This window comes from Lissotriton helveticus, chromosome 3_1, assembly GCF_964261635.1.
Source record: "Lissotriton helveticus chromosome 3_1, aLisHel1.1, whole genome shotgun sequence".
Classification (NCBI taxonomy): Eukaryota; Metazoa; Chordata; class Amphibia; order Caudata; family Salamandridae; genus Lissotriton; species Lissotriton helveticus.
The window spans coordinates 28,685,707-28,704,944 of NC_136061.1; the positions used below are offsets into that span (position 1 = coordinate 28,685,707).

The 19,238-nt window shown below is 44.2% G+C and overlaps 1 protein-coding gene across 5 annotated transcripts in view; it reads left to right on the forward strand.

The window, feature by feature from the left end:
- The window catches only part of ADCY10 (adenylate cyclase 10), a 4,100,562-nt gene that overhangs the window by 1,476,708 nt on the left and 2,604,616 nt on the right, over nt 1-19,238 (forward strand). For all 5 annotated transcript variants that reach the window (XM_078679137.1, XM_078679136.1, XM_078679138.1 and 2 more), the window contains one exon: nt 13,534-13,723. In XM_078679137.1, coding sequence (XP_078535263.1) covers nt 13,534-13,723 — 190 coding nt within the window. The remainder of the gene's footprint in view (nt 1-13,533; nt 13,724-19,238) is intronic.

Here is a 19,238-nt window from a genome sequence, read left to right on the forward strand (position 1 = left end):
ACACTTGAAAAGAGTGAACACCATAATACTTGGGTTCGCAGCTGAAGGGTACAAATTCAACTTTAAAAAGTCACGAATTGCCCATCTAACTGTCCTGTTTTTAGGATATGAATTATCAAGTGAAGACAAAAGCCTAGCAGACAACTTCTTAGAGAAGTGTGCAGTACTCCAAGCACCAAAAACGCTGAAGAACTTACAATCAATACTAGCTTTCCTGAATTTCAGAAGAACATACATTCTAAATTATGCAGAGAGGGTTAAACCTCTCTATGAATTAATAAAACCTGATTTCAAACCAATCAATTGTACTCAGAAACACACAGAAATTTTAAGATCATTACAAACAGACATGTTAACTAAACTAAAACAAAACTGCAAACACGGGTAAACGAACGCCACCTTGTAATCCGAGTCATCCCAGGAAGATGCGGATTCACGTACCTGACCTCTAATGAGGGAGAAACGGTACCAATAGCTTACAAATCACACTTGTACACACAAGCTGAAATGAAATTCAGTTCAACTGAAAAAATTCTGACTGCGGTTCAAACTGCTGTAGCAAAAGAAAGAGCCCTCGCACAAGGTAAACGTATAATAATCGTTACACCGATACCTGTCCTAGAAGCAGTAACAAGAGCAAGCATTCCAAATGCTAAAGCCTTACATCCGAGATGGATACAATGGGTTAATTCTCTTGCTTCATCAGACGTAGTATACGAATTTGATCCTAATTTAAAAACACAAGAATTTCTCCAATACGAATATGAATGTCCTCTGCCGACCAAAATCCTGCCTCTCGATCATTACGGATGTATAATATATACAGACGGTTCAGCACAACCCGCAGTTGGGGGTAAACAAGCATATAATGCTGTGTGCGCGATTGTTAAAGGTCGTTGGCACGAAGGAAAATTTAGACCACTGGTCACTAAAACTCAATCTCTAGGAGATTGTACAGCTTAGCGAGCTGAAATACAGGCTTTTAAGATGGCACTCGAAAATACCGATCGCGAATTCCCGACACTTATAGTGTGCGATTCATATTACTGCGTTCAGTCTTACAATGAATACTTACAGAACTGGGTTCAAAACGGCTTCAAAGATGCAAAAGGTGGCACAATCAAACATAAAATGCTTTGGGAACAAGTAGTTCTTTTACAGAAAGAACTACAAAAGACTCACGTGATACATACACTGAGTCATCAGCGTGATGACGTTCACGTTGCAGGGACTTCATTGGCTGATGAGGACGCGAAAGCAGCTGTGCAAACGGCTTCCGTAGCTGCCATCACCCGGTCAAAACCAAAAATAGACAGCGAAATAATGCAGACTGTCAGTGCTTCAGTAAAAGACAGTGGTAAGACACTCCCGAAAGGCTTTCCAGTAAAGTACTCATACAAAACTGATGCTAATAATGTTCCTTTTGCTCAAATCCCTAGAGTGGGGGATAGGGCAATTCCAAACATGGAACACATGTTAGGACTAATTTTAGCGGCACACGAAGGGCTCGCTTCTGCACACGCTGGTGTTTCTGCCACAGTATCATTATTAAAACATAGATATTGGTGGCCGCGCATGAGAAAACAAACTAGGAACTTTGTTCTAGAATGTGAAATATGCCAAAGAATGAAAGTATCTGCAGTGAAACGACAAGCACAGACGCCCCTTCTGATCTCAGATAAACCATTAGCATGTGTTTACCTGGAACACTGTGGTCCCTTACAAAGGGATGGCAACTATAAATATATCATGGTCGCAGTGGATTCCTGCACGAGATTCATTTCAATGTGGCCCCAGCGCTCGGCTGACGCCAGAACTGTTATAAAAGATTTGCGAGTCTTTATCGGCACATACTCAATTGGCATGCTACATTCTGACCAGGGTCCTGAGTTTAGCTCTCGAGCTTACAAAGAGGCCATGGCCAGCATGGGCATTGCATTGCGGTACTCTTCTCCATTCCATCCTGAGGGTAATGCGGTCGTGGAAAGAAAAAACCGTGACATAAAGCAATCTATAACGGCGAGGGTATTAGGTTCGGGTGATGGGTGGGTCAAACATCTAACAAGTGTCCAACGTAGTCTTCACAATCTGCCTAGAAATTCTCTAAGAGGTATCACTCCATACGAACTATTGTTCGGTACTAGAATGATAATCCAGGACTTAGATTGTCAGACTTCCGTGGTAAAAGAAAAATCCTTTGATATCAAAGATCGTTTGACTTTTTTACAGGACTTAAATGAAACAAGAAGAAGTCTAAGTAACAAAAAGTTAAAGCCAACAGCCACTGAAGAAAAACCACCTGTTCCAGCAAGACCTGTCTGGATTCCAAACATTGGGGATCTGGTCAGAGAAAAGATCGCAGTGAAGAAGGAATTTGGGCCTTCTTACAGAAAAGCAGTACCTGTCTTAGCTGTCAGCGGAACAAGATCAGTAGTACTACCGCCTCTTGCTGGTAAAAAGGAGGACAGAGTTGTATCCATCGACCGGGTAAAACCACAATCATGTGGCCAATAATAAGTAGTAGGCCCAGTGGACTCCCAAGAGATAGCAGAAGACCAAATCTTGCTACAATCCAAGAGGTTCAAACTGAGAGACTAATCACTTTTGATAAACCTGCAGTGAATAAAAAAAGACTATGCAACAAAGCAATGGAACTTGCGCCTCTTGAAACCCAAATTGAAACAGTTCGTCAAGAAACACCTGCCTACAACGATGTAGCATCAGACTATGCTAATGAAACAAAGAAAGATCCAAAGACAAATGAAAATCCGGAAGCAATTCCAACAAGTTGTACTCTCGCTCCGCGCTTCTCTCATTTAGACCTCCGCTCAGAACATGTCATTTTACGACATCTCCTGAAAACCTTGCTAATATACAATGTTGTAAAGTGGCTTTTAAATCAACATGTTCCTGACACCCCATCAGAAAGCAGGTTAATCCAGGGAAATCACTGCCCGAAACTATTTTAATAAAAGAGGCTGGCCTGCTCATAAATGCTATGTCGCTGGCCCGAAACAATGTAGCATTCAATGACTTTGTCTCCCAAAAAAATCCCCCCTGGGTCTTTATAACCGAAACGTGGGGTTCTGAATCCTCAGGCCCTGATCTGGTGGAGGCAGTCCCTGAGGGCTATCTCTGACCAGTATCGACAGGACTGGGTGCAGGGGTGGGGGACTGGGAATTCTATTCAGAGACACTTTTACCTGCCGCACTGAGTCCCTTTCCTCTCCCTCCGACAATTTTGAGGCAATGCACTTTTCTATTAATTTTCTTCCCTCAGCTTCCTTTTCTGGCATCCTGACCTCCCGGTCCTAGAACTACTTTTCCGCGAAATATTCTCAAACTCATTGAGCTGTTTGTTGATAAGCCCAATTTTAGTATTCTGGGCGATTTTAACTTCCATTTAGAGGCCACAGATACCAAGGATACGATGACACTAATAGATGGTCTAGCTGCATGTGGTCTGGGCCAATTGGTCGAGGGCCCCACGCACTCCGCTGGCCATACGTTGGATGGCATTTTTACTAATGATGCCAGATTTACGACTGGTACACCCAACCCTCTTTCTTGGTCTGACCATCAAGCAGTTCCTTTTCACCTTAATATTAATCCTACATCACCAAATAAACCTAAGAGTAACCTTTGGGAGACCAGAAGAAATTACAGAGCGATTAATGATGATACCCTTGCACCTTTCATGGATGCTTTCAGCTCTCTCTCTTTATCTGATCCCAATGCAGCTGCATTGGGTCTCTCTAACGCCCTAACGAACGCTATAGACACCTTAGCTCCGGCTAAACGTCACTACTCAGCGCGAAGGAGTCCTTCTCAGCCTTGGTTCTCTGACCGTCTAAGACTTCTACGTCAGAAGTGTAGACAACAGGAGAGGTCTTGGCATGCACGCCCTGACCCCCGGGGAAAAGCCCTACACAAATCCCTATTGAGAGACTATAAGAAGGCTATTGTTGAGGAAAAAAGAAGTAATTTTACCAATCTTACTGCCTCTCTAAAATCATCACGAGATCTGTTTAAAATAATTGACTCTCTATCGGCTCCTAAAGTTGCCGATCCTATTATTGAAACACAGGAGCTCTGCGATAATATCGCGAGCTTCTTCCACTCCAAAATTGCCGATATCTATAACTCTCTTGAAATTTGTAATCAGGAGCTGGATGCTAATTCAGCACTTTCTCTTCCTATGCTCTCCTCTCCCCATACTGAGACCACTGAAGTCTATCCCAAATTGTGTCTCACCGGCTTCCCTCTCCTGACCTTAGAAGATCTTAACCTTCTCCTTGATGCCAGCAAGTCATCCTCGCCCCTAGACCCCTACCCTTTAAGAACTTTAAAGACCTGCAGAGGGGTCGTCCTCCCTCCGCTACTAGAGGTTATGAACATGGCCATCAGTGAGGGGATTTTCCCCTCATCCTGGAAGACTGCTGTTGTCAAACCACTGCTCAAAAAGCCCGCTCTGGACCCGGGAGTGTTAAAAAACTTTCGTCCTATCTCCCTACTTCCAGCCCCGGCCAAGATTCTTGAGGCCCATATCAATCGTAATCTCTCTGCCTTTATTGAGAGTTCAAACTTATTGGATATCTCTCAACACGGGTTCCAGGCCGCACACAGCACGGAGTCTGCCCTCATGGTTGTGATTAATAATATCCGCTTGGAGGTTGATAAGGGACAATCTACTCTGCTGGTGTTGCTAGATCTCACAGCAGCTTTTGACACCCTGTCCCCGTCAATTCTGATCTCCAGGCTTAAGGATATTGGGGTACAGGGCCCCGCTCTCAGTCTACTCTCCTCCTTTCTACATCTTAGGGAGCAGAGAGTTAAGATGGGCAATTTTCTCTCCGCCTCTCAAGAAGCGCAATGTGGGGTACCACAGGGCTCTTCTTTGAGCCCTTTATTATTTAACATCTACGTTACCCCACTTGCCAAGGTGGTGAGATCCTTCGGCCTTGAGGTGCTATCGTACGCCGACTACACTCAGATCCTGGTCTCTATCACCCAGTCGGCAAGCGATTCAGCCCTCAATTTAGAGCATGCATGGAGGCAGTCTCCCAATGGATGGTGCGAAATTTCTTAAAACTGAACGGGGACAAAACCAAGATTATGGTCTTTGGAGGTAGTCGGGATCTATGGTCAAAGGACTGGTGGCCACCTTCCTTGGGGGAATGCCCTCTTCCCTCCCTCTCCGCCAGGAACCTTGGGGTGCTAATTGATCCCGCTCTATCATTTGACGCTCAGGTAAATAGAACGGTGTCCACCTGTTGTGCCATCTTAAGAACGTTAAGGAAGATTGCTCCCTATCTGTCCCATGCAGCCCGGAAACAAGCAACAGTTGCTTTGGTCTCATCGAGGCTGGATTATTGTAATGCCCTCTATAGTGGCATTAACAAGAGCTCCATCCACCATCTACAGATGGTGCAGAACGCCGCGGCCAGGATGGTCCTGAACCTTCCTAGGCTAGCTTCGGTAACTCTGGCCAGAAGGGATCTTCACTGGCTTCCGATTCCCTCTAGGATTTCTTTCAAACTTCTGTGTCTGGCCCATAGTGCTGTTCATGGCTCAGGCTCAGAGGGTATCAGGTCCCTTCTGCGCATTTATACTCCCAGAAGAACCCTTCGTTCAGCATCTAAGAATTTGCTCTCGGTCCCCAGAGCTGTGTAGGCAAAATGGGGAGGTAGAGCTTTGTCCACCTCCAAAACTCTGGAATTCTCTCCCTCCGGAACTCTCCAGTCAGGCCTCTCTGTCGGTCTTTAGGAAACACCTGAAGACCTGGCTTTTCTCTCAGGCATATTAGAGGCCGCGTTTCCGGTGGTTATAGTGGTCTTCACTTGGTAGTTTGGACTTTCTGTTTGTTTGTTATCGCGCCTTGATGCCCTCTGGGGCTAAGTTTGCGCGCTATAAAATGCCTTTCATTCAACTGCATCTGGCTACTTCATCAATTTCGATGACTTTTCTGATGATCCAAGTGAGCATGAAGAAATGCCAGCAACAAAAACTTTCAAAGAAAAAATGACTGAACTCTTTCATCAACTAAAAGAAACATATCTGATTTCACCATGGATTGAATTATGGATTGAGTTAGGTGTACTTTTTCTCCTTCTGTGGCTCATCTTGATTTTAATTTTGGGTAGATTTATTGATGGATAATATAGTACAATGGACACAGCAAGTCAGAACATCAACTTGGTCCTAAAGCCTCACATATCTTCATACATCGAAAAAAGAGAACTGTCATCAGTGAACATCACAGCCAATCCTATACCTGGGGGTGTTGCATGGGACAAAACTGATTACGAAATCTATGGCCCGATTGAGCTCTTGAAATATCCACATCAGTTCAAGGTTTCGTTAAGTGACTTTGTGACACCAAGTATATTCTCTGATGATTGGGACTTTGAAAATATTAATAATATGATGTCAGATTTACAAATGTCAGCAAAATTCACAGAACAGGATTATTTACAGGGTTCATCAAACTATGAAGAAATGTACTGTTATAATCATTATGGTCATCACTATTTGCATAAAACTGCTCAACCTAGAAATGTTTTGACTTATACCCAATGGGAACATTGTCCGACTCCGCCAAAAGGCAGTTCCAAAACATTTTTTGAGAAATTCCCATACTTCTCAGGGTTTAACAACAGTGATCCAGAAACGTTTTATTTTAAAATGTTAAATAAGACAGGAATGAAAACAATGTTGACAAATACTAAATTGATTTATTCTGAAAATTTTTATGATAAAATGTCTACATTTGGTTTTGAATTTTGGAAAGACAACATTGAGACAAAAACCATCTGGGGTACAAAAGACTGGCAGGTACAAGGTCTAGAAGCATTATTTAGAGCCTGCATGATCCCAGAACAGATAATATTCCTGAATGACACCATTCAACAAACAACCCGTCTTGGCCTAGCCAAAATAAAAGACTTAAACAAACCGTCCATTCCAAAGCCCATACCTGATAGTAATAGAACTACGGATGTGGAGATAGACGTATCCCATATTTTACACCAAAACAGAACAAATCCTGATTGGAAAAAATGGTTGATCTGGCCCACAGACACAAATAACTGTCAAGATAGATTCCTGAACAAAATACAGGGGTTCAAACAGAACAGGCCAGACCCAAGATATTCCCAGAGACAACATCCAGGGATAGTTACAACATACAGTGTAGGGAAACTATGCCTTGAGTGGCTAAAAAAATCCACACTGGCTGAAATTAAGCAACACTTGACTTTACTTAAAGACGGTGCTGACTTGCGAGATTTCATACTGGGACCTCGCAAACAGCGTCAAAAACGTTTCATATATGCCGGTATATACGCTGCTTACAACGAAGCTTGGAAAGTGACGCAAATTGAAACTGCTGAAAAAATACGAAAAATTGATCGTATTCATTTGGAAAAATCACTTTCTGTAGTGGACAATGGGTTAACGACTCTGTCCTCCAGAATTTATTCACTGGACAGCATTGTATCATCCGCTATTGATATAATAGAGCAGGACTTGCTATTGTTACAACATGGTACAACAAAATCTGCGTTCAGGCTACGTGCCATGGCGTCTAATCAACATAACGTCATTATTTTCTATCTTTTTAACCTTACTGATAAACAAATCAGTTTGGCACATAAAGGAGCAGACTATACGATTCTGAGCATTGAAAAACTTGAGAGATTACCATTGACAATGTCAGAGAGACCTGTCATTGAATGGATAATACATGGAACAATTACAATTCCGATAACAACTTTTCAGTTTCAGTATTACCAAAAGTATACACCAGCAGGCCTGTATGAAAGGTTGGGTAAAGGATACATCAAATCAACCTGGAATTTACCGTATACACATAAATGTTATAGTGAAGGGGAAAAAGAAGTATTTCTTAGTGGTAACAACTGTAAAAAATCACTAAGCGGTACACTTCTGTGTCAATGTATTAACTTGCGTGGAGCCTGCGAAGGTTCATCAAATAACCTTTCATGTCACCTGCACGGCACCCCTGCAACACAGATAGAGCCTTTTTTCAGACAGATTTCCAACGGCAGCTACGTTCTAATAAGTGACCACAGCTGTTGTGGCATGGTGCCAGGAAAAGCCTATCTCGTAACCGTTACTTCCAGGGTCATTTGCTGTATGCAAGTATTGTATCCAAACAGCCATCCAGACATGGAGGCGGCAATATGGCCTTCTTTGAATATCTCTTCTATTCGAATTGATACTTTAAGCAGAATGAAGTCTATTCTTTTACAGACAACTGTGCCTTTAACCTCGTCCAAAGAGACGTATGATCTGCAAGTTGCAAGGACAGCTGCAGAGATACATACCCTATTATCGACAAATTGCCCCGTGCATTTCGTAGAAATGTTAAGTCAAATCTTAAACATATCTGATACCAGTGGCATCGCACATGTATTCAAGACAATTTTTTCGGGTCTGTTAGCACCTTTTGAAACAGTTCTGGGCATCTTCCCGAATTTTGTGCATTCTGTATTCGGCGGCCTGCCTCTTCTTTTGGGACTCATAGCAGGAATTTTATTTTTTTCCTTCTGCTCCGATATGGCAAGCCAAGCCACAGACAAAACTCCAGCTACGATGGAAGAAACGATCCTAGCAATACGTTACAGAGAACGGATCACTAAAGTCCTCCGCTTTGCCCAGCTAAGAGATCTGAGTACTACCTGGTTTCTTTAATTCAGACCAATCTGGCAAGATTGCATCTTACCTGTGCTTCAATGTCTGCTATGCGGAGAAGAATGCGTGTTGGACGTCTGTCTTACACTACCATCAGCAGTACCTATGGATATCGATACTTTTCTTGGTTTGGTAACGGCTCATGCAACGTGTTGTCCCCAGCAGCTACCTATACGAGATGAAAGCAGCACCACACAGGTACAACCTTCTGTGAGCATTGCTGATTCAGCCATCGATGATAGCAATGATTCTCACATGTGCACTATTTCAGCTTTTTCGAACTTGGTCGAACTTTCACCTACTGTTGTAGACCAATTTTTCGCAAGCCTGTCTGATATGATGTTCTCTCCCAAAAACGAGAATAACTTTTAAAACAACGAGCACACAGTGTTCCCTGAACTCTGAATTCGGCCTTCAGTTTTTGATAAACAACACTACTGAAAACAATTGGAACTATTTTTTCCTCTGAAAGCGAAATTATTTTTTTCAATTCCAAAATATTTACCTTTTTTCTGGCACATGGTACTCTGCTTAAAGTAGAACTATTCTTAGAGAACAAAACTTCTATTTCTAGAGACTCTAGAGACAATATTTAAACTCAGCCTCTAGCACATGTACAGTATTGTATAAATATGTGATGAAATGGTCTCGACCTTCTTTTCTGTATTAAGAGCCATTTCATAAATGTAATTTTCGCAATTCATTCAGCCGATATTTATATATGCATTATCTGAATGATACCACTGCTTGAAAAACGTGCAGTATAAATACTCATTTTTGTGTATATACCATATACCATTTCAAAGGCATTTCATGTATTTTGGGGTGGGTTGGAAAACACATACATCGTTATATGTTTAGTATTGCTTAGTATTTAGTAATGATGGACATTATACGTGGAGTGGGTGTTGTGAATGTATCTAGGACCCTAATTAGATATTCCCGATTCATGCCCTTATGTGGTTATAACAAATCATATCCTTATAAAGGCATAAGAATCATATCCATATTTAGTCATAGCCAATGCAGTCCAAATACGGCAAGGCTACTCCCATAGACTCCTAGAAAGTACCGGGAATTCCCCCTATTTTTGTTTTGATTTGCAAAAGAACACCTAGAGTCCAGAAAGAACTATAAGTTTTTCTAGACGTCTTATGTCCAAGCTTACGTCAAACCCGGCAACTTTCAGGTATAAATATACCCGCATTTGCCTTAAGCAAACACACGGTGGTTTGGAGCAGAGCGGCTATCTACTTGCTGATGCGAGTGCTGAAGGAAGCCGACCCTCCCATTTGACGCACTGAGAGAGACGCTGTCTTTTCTCCTGCCGAGAAATCCAGCTCCAGTGTTTCCAGTCACCCTTGCGGGTTGCTGGGAGATCGAGTCCTGAGAGAGAGATACAAGACCTCCTTCATTCTATAACCAAGGTACGGAGCTGATTCGATCCTTAGAGAATTCTTGATTCAGATTCTTGGCAAAAACTAACTTAACTTAAACTGCAGCTTACTTACTCCTTCCCACGTATTAGGCTTAGGTCAGGTACACCGGGGTAGGCGTATCTTAGAAGCACCAGTTAAGTACGTTTAGTCAATGATTTTATGTATGTATATATTTTATCTGTTTCAAAGTATCATATGGCTCAGAAACCATATCAATGCTTTTACAGTATTATTTCATAATACTCCTTTTACTGTACGCACTTTACTTTACAACAAGTATTGCAATTGTGGCAATTCACTTCTCTTGCATGAGAAAGAGGACTGCTCAATAAATAACAACTTTTATTGAAAACCCCTATCTCTCTATTTCTCTGCACTCTGGTGAGACTAAGCATGCACGATTGACTGAGTGAAATAGCTGTCTATTGTTTTCACACGACTCTGGAGATATACTCCTTATTCTGGGGGGAGCAAAGTTGCCATGTTTATGCGGTTGTCAGAAACTAATCCCTTCTTGTCTAATCAGGAAAGTCAACTCCTTCCTGTTCATTCGAGAAAGTTTCTAGTGACCTCTGAGCTAGCTGGCATTCATAATTAAGTCTAACATATTCAAAAGAGACCTAGCCGACCTCAGTCCCACGTCTAAACAATCGTTTATGTTATTCCAATGCGCAGAGCCTATTAGGAATATAGGAACTACACTACAGAAGTGTTGCAATTTCTGTACCTCCCAGGAAATGAGGCACAATGCCTGGTGCTTGTTGATACTGGTTGCGCCAGGCAGTTCATGGTCATACACACACTCTCAAATTTAGCAGTGCCACATGAGGTAGAATGGGGCACTAGTACGGGTACACCCTCACCTCAGAGGATCGCTATCTGTTAATTGGACACTGCAAGCAATGAGCATGAAGTCGGCATGACATACGAGAGGGATGCAGCACGATCGACAAAGTGGGCCACGTTGGATCCCACAACCGGTGAAACCGCACAACACGGACATGACGCTTATGCGTCATGAGGTCCCCACGATGCAGGGACCCCACTCCTTAGATGTAGGCAATGCTTTTGGGGCTCTGCAGAAGGCTATTTGGTCTACAGGCACAATTCCTAGTTCCACGCTTATGCCACGCTACCAGTTGGGATCCAGCAGACGATGTGGGCTCTTTAGATGTATGTATGTATATATGTGTCTTGTAAAGCGCACTGCTGCCCTGAGGCGTCGTGGCGCTGTAGACCGCTGGGGAACCTGTCCTGGCTATCCCTGTAAGATGGTCCCTACTGGGTATCTCCAAGGTGAAACCAGGCATCCCCTGCGAATGTGGGCGGCCGTTTTAGAGATGAGGCAAGCTAATGCCCAGAGTTGCCGAGCGTGATCCCTGGTTAGAGTAGGCACCGAGGTGAGAATTATTGAGTCCGCTGACCCTGATCCACGACCCTGTCACAAGTAGAAGGTGTTGGTCCCTGGCAGGAAGACATTGATGTCCTTTAGACCTGCAGATGAGAACGAAGGGCAAGCCAACAATCCCTTGGAAAACACACTTGAGGGTGCCACACAGCAGGAGGTAGTTAGCCCAGGGCAGCCACTATTCAGGAAGGGTTCACAGTCCTTTCCAATAGCAGTGATCCTCCTTGTGCACAACAGATTCCTCTGGCAGTGTGCACCACATAGTTCCAGGTTCTCCAGTCCCACGTCCCCACAAGTGTATCTCTGACCTGCTGAAGTATTGTACCAGTAGTTATACTGTAGTGTGCCTTTGAAGTTGTCGGTGGATCACAGTGTTTTTCCTGTTGAACACAGCTGTCTCCCCTAAATTTCAGTACTGTCTGCCATGAGGTCGAGGAATGCAGATCGTAATCTTTAGTAGGGCCATTATTTGGCTTTCGAGGGCCACGTGTCACAACCTCTCCCTCAACTCTATCCAGCTAGGCCCTCCAATGGTAGAGGTCTTTCTTTCCATTTGCATGCACAATCTTTATAGCTGAGGAATGCACCTAGTCTCCAGTGTGGGACGGAGTCAAACTGAAAGGCATGCCAGGAGTTTTAGAGCACAGAAATGCCCACTTTCTAAAGTGGAATTTCTCAGCTATTAATGACAAAATCACCTTTGCAACAGGAGAGGGGTTGTCATTGTGAATCCATTATGATGCTGCTCCACTGCAATCCATTATTGTAGCAGGAAATCTCAGTCATTCCCCTCATGTAAACCTCATAGGTAGGTAAAACTCACATGGGTATTCTTCACTACCTGGGAGGGGTATACATATGTGTATGTGTATGCCTTCCACCCTCCACTTGCTTCATCCCTTAGGACTTACACGTGGGTGCTCTAGTGATAGTGAAAGGTCCCCTCAGGATTGGCTAATGATTTAGTAAAGCCAGCCTGAGCATAAGTGCAATTGCTCACACACCAACCTGCATTGGCAACCCGGACTCATGCTTGACTCATGTTTTAAAAACATCAGGTAAGCACCACTTCCTAACAGCTATAGGAAGGGTGTCTGCCTTTCACACTGCACTTACAGTGCCAAAGTGCCCAGATGTCCAATGCCACTACTGGAGAATCAGCCACATCCAGAAGGAAAAGGCAAAAGATTTTGGGAAACACTACCTGAAGAGTATCTGGTCTAACACCTAGTGAATGCTAGGTGAGTGTCTGTTTTGAGGTAATCACCACTTTCCTTGATGAGTGATCACACTTAGGGAGTGTTCATTCTTCTGACACCGTGTTTGGTAGGCCACCGAAGGGTTCATTATGAAAGCTGCTTGAGCTATCATTTGCCTAGTGAATGGTAGGTGGTTGTCTGTTTTCTTTTGAGTGATCATGCTTAGGGAGTTTTCATCCTTCTAACAGTGTGTTTGACAGATCACCCAAGGGTGCACTACAGTTCCAGCTTGAGCTATTGCACTCTGTTGTAAAACATTTTATCCTAGTAATTCCATTCCTTATCAGTGTAGTTTTGAATGTACTGGGCAGAATAGGGAGATATTTTATGGGCACGATAATAATGATGCATAACTTGTATGATGTGACAAGTAAATGTAGAGAATCCTGTTCTATGCACAGCCCATTACCAAACCAGTTCACCTTGCCTCAATGTTAACTTTTTTAGATATGGGCTGGAGGGCAATATTAGACAATGTGATCTTTAGTTATTGTCAGAGCAGTATTGCATTGAATCTGGATGTACATGCAAATATTAACAATAGAAAATCAGCTAGAAAAATAATTTTTGAGTTGTGATTTTCTATGTAAATTGGGGTATCTGTATAAATAACAGAAGTGGAGGTTTTGACAGGACAAGGTAACTTGCTATGTTACTGCCATGAGTTGTGCATGTTTAAGGTGTCTCTTCCTTTCTCATCCAACCCATGTAGTCATCGGCAGAAAAGTGAATCTTGCAGCACGGATGATGATGCACTACCCAGGCTTTGTATGTTGTGATGAGGAGACTCAGTTTGATTCCAAGCTACCTCCCTATTTCTTCTATGAACTACCCAAGAAGGCCATGAAAGGCGTGAAGAATCCCGGCATCATCTACCAGTACCTGGGGGATAAGGAAAATACGTGAGTTTGCAAACTGGGTGATACAAGACAGGTACACACAGAATACAATTACTCTTGCAGTACCTATAACAACTACACTCTGAGCACACACTCAATGATGGTCACAGTGTATACTGACTTGTTTACTATCAGTGGGCTTAGAGTCCTCCTTTTGCTTAACGTTAGTTGGCTTCACTGTCACTCCCATTTGCTGCTTTTTGTGTTTGTCCATCCCTTGTATCAAGGACGCATTGCTAGTGTCTTTACACTACCATATTTTTAGGTGCTACTTTTTGCTTTGTATTTAAGCACTCTATCACACTGTGTCTTTTCAGCTGGCTCCTTCTTCTTTATAAGTGGGGAGATGTATTGTGTAGTGTTTTTCCCATGCTGGCATGCTTCACATCTCCCACACTTCTGAAAGCCCTTTTTGGTAGACAACCAAGTTGTTTTTACCTTTTTCCTGTTGCCCGGGGTACTGTTCACCCATTCCTGTCCCCTCACTCCCTTGTCTATGTTGCTTGCCCCCACATGCCCTCCTTCCTTCTGTTGTTAACCGTGTTCTTGCCTGACCCATCCACCTTCTCTCTCATTTGGAGCCCAGGGCAGGTGGATCATTTTGGAAAAATAGAAATCACCCATGTAACCCAGCAAGTCCTGGGAGAAGAGTGGGCCCCATGGCATAGACAGTGGACCCTCATTTTACCTTTTGGACCTCTCCTTCATGCACATTTTAATACATATTAATTTATTTACAGAGAGCAGAAAACAAAAAATAACAATCATATCATATTCGAGAAAAACACAGGATAAGGAAGTACCCAGAAAAGAAGGGAGGGTACACTTTACAACTGTTCAAAGAGCAGATGCAAATAACCAATAAAAACAATAGGATCACAGTCAAGAAAACTACAGGATCAGGCAGAATCAAGAAATGGGAGGGTAATAATGTCTGGACTGATCAGTCGAAAACAGTCAAATAGAAGGTGAGCAGTAGTCATGAGTGTGATTGAGGAATTGGGATGGATACAAAAAGAGGTCTAGGGCAGAAATTTGTTCTTAAGGAGTACTTTGACTTCTTTCTTAAAGGATACAATTCAGGGATTTATTCTGACTTCAGGGAGCTAGATGTTCCAAATTCTAAGGGCAATCCCAGAGAAAGATCGGTTGTAAGTTTCATTCTTGTAGAATCTCTGAGGTTTCAGAAGTAAGGTATTGGAGCTTCATGAAGATCTGCAGCCATCAAAAAGTTGAAGCTTCTGAGCGAGATATCAAAGAGTTTTGAGATGGAGGTCTTTTTGTGTAATGCAGGTAATTTTTAGCTGTATTCTTGCTTCCTAAGTGAGCAACTTGAGGGATTTCAGATTGGGGGTGATGTGGTGGTTGTTTCTTATTGAGCTGGACAGTGCAGCAGAGTGGAGCGAGGCCCTTAGAGGAGTCATTTTGAATCTGGGCAGGCCAAAGATGGTTGCACTTCCATAGTCCAAACTGGGAATCACTAGGGCCTGTACTCCATGCTTGAAGTCATGGAGGGGTGCTTTAATTTTGTTAGAATGTTCATTTTGTGATTCAATGCTTAGGTGGCGGCACTGATGTGCTTCTGCCTTTTGAGGTTCTTGTTGAGAGTTATTTCTAATGATCCCACGGAATCAAGGACTTGTGGAATGCAGTTGAGGGCTGTTAGATGTTTCAGCCATTCTTTAATGACAGGTGACTGGTTGGGTGAGACAAATTGGAGGAATTAATCTTTTTGAGTATTTCGTTTCATGTGATTGGATGCCAGACAATTTTGAGTTTTCTGTACAGTTGTGTTTAGGGAATTGATGTCTTCTGGCGTGGAGACTTTTAAATATAATTGGGTGTCGTCAGCGTACAAGTGGTAGTAGATGTTGGAAGACTCAGAATTTCTGTTTGAGGCTCCATGAACAGGTTCAAAAGAGTGGGCGAGAGGGAGGAGCCGTGTGGACTGCAATAGTGAATGATTAATGTTGACATTTTGAGTCCTGTTTTGGAGATAAGAGGTGAACCAGTTTAGGACTGATCCTGTTAGTCACATAAAGGGTTCCAAAAGGTCTAGTAGGTTGTCATGCCCAACCGTATCGAATGCAGACGATAACTCAAGAAATATTGAAAGGCAAGATTTATTCTAATCTAAAGAGGCCCTATTAGGGACAAATGGGAGGCTGACCTTAAAGAATGGGCAACAGTAGAAGAGGAACATATGAGGAAAATGAGGAGAGATGAGAAATTGCCAGAGGTGCTGTTATCCTGGGGAACTATGATACAAGAATTGATAGGTCCGGGCCAAACTACACAGCAAGATCCTGATAGGCAAGAGGTGTGGGAAACAGAGGACAACCGGAGGACAAATGAATATACTAGTAACACTCAGAATAGTAATGGATGAAGGAAATGTAATCCATATTGGAATAGAATAATGCCACCCAGTACTGACACCCAGTGTAACACATGGAACAACTACAAATTCGAAGCTAACTAAAGAGTTTAAGCTCACTTGATTTGGTGTATATGAAATACATTTTTTGTAACATCATTTTCATTGCAGATCCAAAGTTTACACATGCCATACATTGTCGAGTACTTTCCACATCTATCACTCTGGCGTATTATTCGATTTGGCGGTACAACTACACAGCCAAACGGCCCTCATCCCGGAGGTCGGGCGGCATCAAACATCACTTTAAGTCACCCAACAACCTCTGAGTTCTGTGTTTCCTCTTGCTAGCATGTCTACAATCTGCTTTTCCATTTTACCCCTTCCCCCTCTCCCGTTACCTCTCCTCCCCCCCAACTTCCAACTCCCAAAACCTCCCCAAACCCCCTTCCCCCCTGCCCCCGCCTGCGCCTACGCCCGGTTTCGCCGTTTTCAAATTAGTGTGGTCTTTACCAGGAGGAATATGTTATTCACTGAGAGTGTGCCCCTGGTGCGTCTGCGGGATCTTCAGGACCTGAATCAGTGTGCTCTCCGTCCTCCTCCTCAGTACTATCTCTAAGCGCCTGCACTAGTGCTTCCCTTTCCAGCGCCTTCTCGTCAGCTGTGCGGCGGGCTAATTGATATCTTAACGTACTCTCGCTCGTCGCCCATTTAAGACATTCATTAAACCAATGATCATATGTGGGTCCCTTCTTAGATTTCCAATTCCTAGTTATTTCCCTCTTGGCCAATATTAACCCCATATCTATAAACTGGCTAGTGACCTTGTTCCTGGGCGTATGCGGAAACCAATGTAACATCCCTACCGCTTTAGTGTATTGCAATTCCCTGTCTGTTGCCGTATTTAATGTCTCCCCAATCTCCCGCCAATAATCCTGTAAGTGTGGGCAGTCCCATAGCATATGGCCCAGGTCCGCCCCCGCTGTATTACATCTGGGGCAGGCTGCATTTTCCACTCCAAAATATTTCCCAATTTTTCCTGGTGTGAGATAGGCCCTGTGTAGGAGATAAAAATGTATCAATTGAAAGCGGGCATTCCGCGTACCCTTCCTTGCTCGCCTCAACAGCTGCACCCACGTCGTGTCAGGGATCTCCAGCTGAAGATCCGTTTCCCACTTGGCCTTCAGTGTAGTCAGCGGTTGTAACGTTCTCGCAGCATGCGGGAGTAGAGGCAGGTCACTGCCTTAAAAGTGCCAGCCGCCATCATAGTGTATTGGCAGGCCATGGACGTGGCAGGTTCCTGTAGGCCCACCCCCCAATGCGCCTGTATGGCCCTGGTCACAGCAGCGTGCATCAGGTAATCTCCTCTAGGTAGATCAAATCGGTCCTGGAAAGTCTGATATGGCAGCAATACTCCGTCCTCATATAGGTCTCCTATCATCTGCAGCCCCGCATCTTCCCACCCCTGTAGTCGCGACCAGTCGCCACCGTGGGGCAGTGCAGTCACCATTCCCAACGGTATCTCAGGAGCATACATACGTCTCAACCCTGCTCTCCGCCGCGCTCGGTTCCAACAGAGCCTAAACGTCCGCTCCTCCAGGGGGAGATCTCTAATAAGTAGTTTCTGCTGTAGGGTTATGTACGCAAGTATATGCCGGGGGACACCCCCGTCCAATTCCTGTTCCGGGCCTCGGTATACTCTCGCCACCTCCTGCGTAAAGACCTGCCGTTGGGCCGCCAGGTAATAAAACTCAAAATCCGGCACTGCCATGCCCCCCTCATCTTTAGGTCTAATCAACGTACCCAACGCTATTCTGCGTCTGCTCGTACCCCATAGAAACGATATCACCAACGACCTCAACTGCCGAGAAACAGAGCCCGGTATCCACACCGGCAAGGTACGGAAGTAGTAGAGGAGACGCGGTAGAGCCACCATTTTCAGTAAAGCGATACGGCCTGTTGCTGAGAGCGGAAGAGTGGCCCAAAAGGTCATATTTCCTCTCAGCGCCCGGACACAGCGGCCTACATTGCCCTCTAGCATATCTGCCGCCGAATGGTATACATATACGCCCAGGTACTTCAAACAGGTAGGCTCCCAATTGAGTAAGGGGCGGTTAACAGGTCGCCTCTCCCCTTGCTGGAGTGGAAACAAGCAGGATTTGGCCCAGTTAACCTTTAACCCTGACAGCCCGCCAAAAAGGCCAAGAAGCCTTTCAGCTCCCGCTAGCGCCTCCCCCGCATCCTCCAGGAATAATAAAAGGTCGTCCGCATACAGCGATATAGCCTGTGGGCGTTCCCTATGAACTAGTCCCTGATAGTATCGTCCCGACCGTGCTTCCGCCGCAAATGGTTCCATCGCCAATGCAAACAGCAGAGGGGACAACGAGCAGCCCTGTCTAGTACCACGTCCCACTTGATATTGGCTCGAGATTAGGGAGCCTATTTTTACCCTCGCTTTCGCCGACGCGTATAACACTTTAGTCCAACCTATATAGCCGTCTCCCAGGCCGAATCGCTTCATGACCCTGTAAAGATACTCCCATTCCAAGCTGTCGAACACCTTTTCTATATCAACTGATAACACTAAAGGTTTGCACGTTTCTGACTACCGGTCGCCCATTAGTCCTATCAACCGTCGGATATTAATGGTGGTGTTCCGCGTGGGAATAAAGCCAGATTGATCACTATGGATCAGCTTCGTCATGTGGTTCAGCAATCTATTGGCCAGTGTTTTGCTCAGGATTTTATAGTCTGTCGTCAACATGGACAGCGGTCGATAAGATGCCAGGTATCTACTCTCCCTCCCTGGCTTCAGTAATGGGATCATCAATGCTTCGCACATGGACTGAGGCAACCTCCCTCTCGATCTAGCTTCCTTATATACTGCCTGGAGTCGCGGGGCCAATTGTTCCAGGTATTTACTGTAAAATTCTATGGGTAAGCCATCCAATCCCGGAGTTTTGTTGTGAGCCATCTGCTTCACCGCACTCCCTATTTCCCCCAACGTAATATCTCTGTCCAGGTCGTCTGATTGTTCTCGATCCAGCTGGGGTAATTGCAGACCCTCCAAAAAGGTGTCAATCTCAGGCCCCTGTCTCTGAAGTTTGCTCTCATATAGTCTTTCATAGTACAATCGAAAGC